General features: G+C 49.1%; 1 protein-coding gene across 1 annotated transcript in view; it reads left to right on the top strand.

The window, feature by feature from the left end:
* The window catches only part of ptprsb (protein tyrosine phosphatase receptor type Sb), a gene marked incomplete at both ends in the record, with an annotated part of 51,823 nt that overhangs the window by 25,406 nt on the left and 23,917 nt on the right, over positions 1-2,500 (top strand). The window contains 2 exons of the mRNA XM_084447170.1: positions 21-274; positions 1,267-1,354. Coding sequence (XP_084303296.1) covers positions 21-274; positions 1,267-1,354 — 342 coding nt within the window. The remainder of the gene's footprint in view (positions 1-20; positions 275-1,266; positions 1,355-2,500) is intronic.

Genomic DNA, 2,500 nt, shown 5'->3' with positions numbered 1-2,500 from the left:
CTCCGCCCCCCTCTGGCCAGGTGGAGTACAACGGTCAGAAGATGGAGGTGGACGCTCGCCTGCGGAAGGCCGTCATCCCCAACCTGAAACCCGACACCAGCTACGACTTCAAGATCACCTCCCCCGAGGGTAACATGGGCGGGCTGCGCCACCGCGTCCACGCCAAGACCTCCCCGCCAATCATCATCCGCCGCCCGGAGGTGGACCACACCCGCGACACGGAGACCACCGTCACCATCATCCTGCCCTCCCTGGAGACGCGCAGCCCCGTCAAGTAAGGCGCCTCCTAAGAGATGTTATTACCAGCTGTTATACACTGTTATGATATGTTATTACCAGCTGTTATACACTGTCATGAGCTGTTATTAAGAGATGTTATTACCAGCTGTTATACACTGTTATGAGCTGTTATTATGAGATGTTATTACCAGCTGTTATAAACTGTCATGAGCTGTTATTATGAGATGTTATTACCAGCTGTTAATCACTGTCATGAGATGTTATTACCAGCTGTTATAAACTGTCATGAGCTGTTATTATGAGATGTTATTACCAGCTGTTATACACTGTTATGAGCTATTATTATGAGATGTTATTACCAGCTGTTATACACTGTCATGAGCTGTTATTATGAGATGTTATTACCAGCTGTTATACACTGTTATGAGCTATTATTATGAGATGTTATTACCAGCTGTTATACACTGTCATGAGCTGTTATTACCAGCTGTTTTACACTGTCATGAGATGTTATTACCAGCTGTTATAAACTGCCATGAGCTGTTATTAAGAGATGTTATTACCAGCTGTTATATACTGTCATGAGCTATTATTATGAGATGTTATTACCAGCTGTTATACACTGTCATGAGCTGTTATTTTGAGCTGTTATTACCAGCTGTTATAAAGTGTCATGAGCTGTTAATGTATTACCTGTTATGAGCTGTTATTACCAACTGTTATAAACTGCCATGAGCTGTTAATGTATTACCTGTTATGAGCTGTTATTACCTGCTGTTCTAAACTGCCATGAGCTGTTATTACCTGTTATGCGCTGTTATTAAGTTTGTATGAACTGTTATAAGCTATACTGATGTCAATGCGGAAGATTGCGAGAGAGGTCATTGTGGTAACAATGTTTGTTTTGTGTGTGTGTTCGCGTGTGTGTGTGTGTGTGTGTGCGTGTGTGTGTGTGTATGTGTGTGTGTGTATGTGTGTGTGTGTGTGTGTGTGTGTGTGTGTGTGTGTGTGTGTGTGTGTGTGCAGGAACGTGTATGTGGTGGTGGTTCCTCTCAGAAGAGCCCGGGGGGTCATCAGACACCTGAAGAGTCCAGACGAGATGGACCTGGAGGAGGTCAGAACACACACACAACACTGACCCCTGACCCTAACACTGACCCCAACACTGACCCTAACCACTCTCCTCTCATACACACAACACTGACCCCTGACCCTAACACTGACCCCAACACTGACCCTAACCACTCTCCTATCATACACACAACACTGACCCCTGACCCTAACACTGACCCCAACACTGACCCCAACCATTCTCCTCTCATACACACAACGCTGACCCCTGACCCCAGCCCTAACCCTAACCCTAACCCTAACCACTCTCCTCTCATACACACAACACTGACCCCTGACCCTAACACTGACCCCAACACTGACCCCAACCATTCTCCTCTCATACACACAACGCTGACCCCTGACCCCAGCCCTAACCCTAACCCTAACCCTAACCACTCTCCTCTCATACACACAACACTGACCCCTGACCCTAACACTGACCCCAACACTGACCCCAACCATTCTCCTCTCATACACACAACGCTGACCCCTGACCCCAGCCCTGACCCCAACACTGACCCTAACCACTCTCCTCTCATACACACAATGCTGACCCCTGACCCCAACCCTAACACTGACCCTAACCACTCTCCTCTCATACACACAATGCTGACCCCTGACCCCAGCCCTGACCCTAACACTGACCCTAACCACTCTCATATCATACACACAATGCTGACCCCTGACCCTAACATTGACCCCAACACTGACCCTAACCACTCTCCTTTCATACACACAATGCTGACCCTAACACTGACCCTTACCACTCTCATCTCATACACACAACACTGACCCCTAACCCCAACCCTAGCACTGACCCTAACCACTCTCATCACATTCACACAACCCTGACCTTGACGGCGTGCTCAGACTGGACGCTAAAGCGCCAGAATCGGCGTCTGGTCTATTTTTCTCCGCAAGCCGCGAGCCCAAAAAACGTGTGTGATTAAAGAGCGGGAGAGCACGGTCGCTTGGTTACCCAACGCAGAGAAAGATGCTCTTCTGGTGAGAACAGCCTGAGTGGGCGTGGCGTTACCCTGAGTAACCCGCCGAGTCCGCTTGGCAGCGGCGCCCGAACCCCCTCTCGCCCTCGGCCCCGAGCCTGGGGGGGAGAACACAACACCTAACCCCCACCAAGAAGAACAAG

This window comes from Borostomias antarcticus, assembly GCF_949987555.1.
Source record: "Borostomias antarcticus genome assembly, chromosome: 12".
Classification (NCBI taxonomy): Eukaryota; Metazoa; Chordata; class Actinopteri; order Stomiiformes; family Stomiidae; genus Borostomias; species Borostomias antarcticus.
Note: the sequence above shows the minus strand (reverse complement) of the source record. Positions and strands in the feature narration are given on the sequence as shown.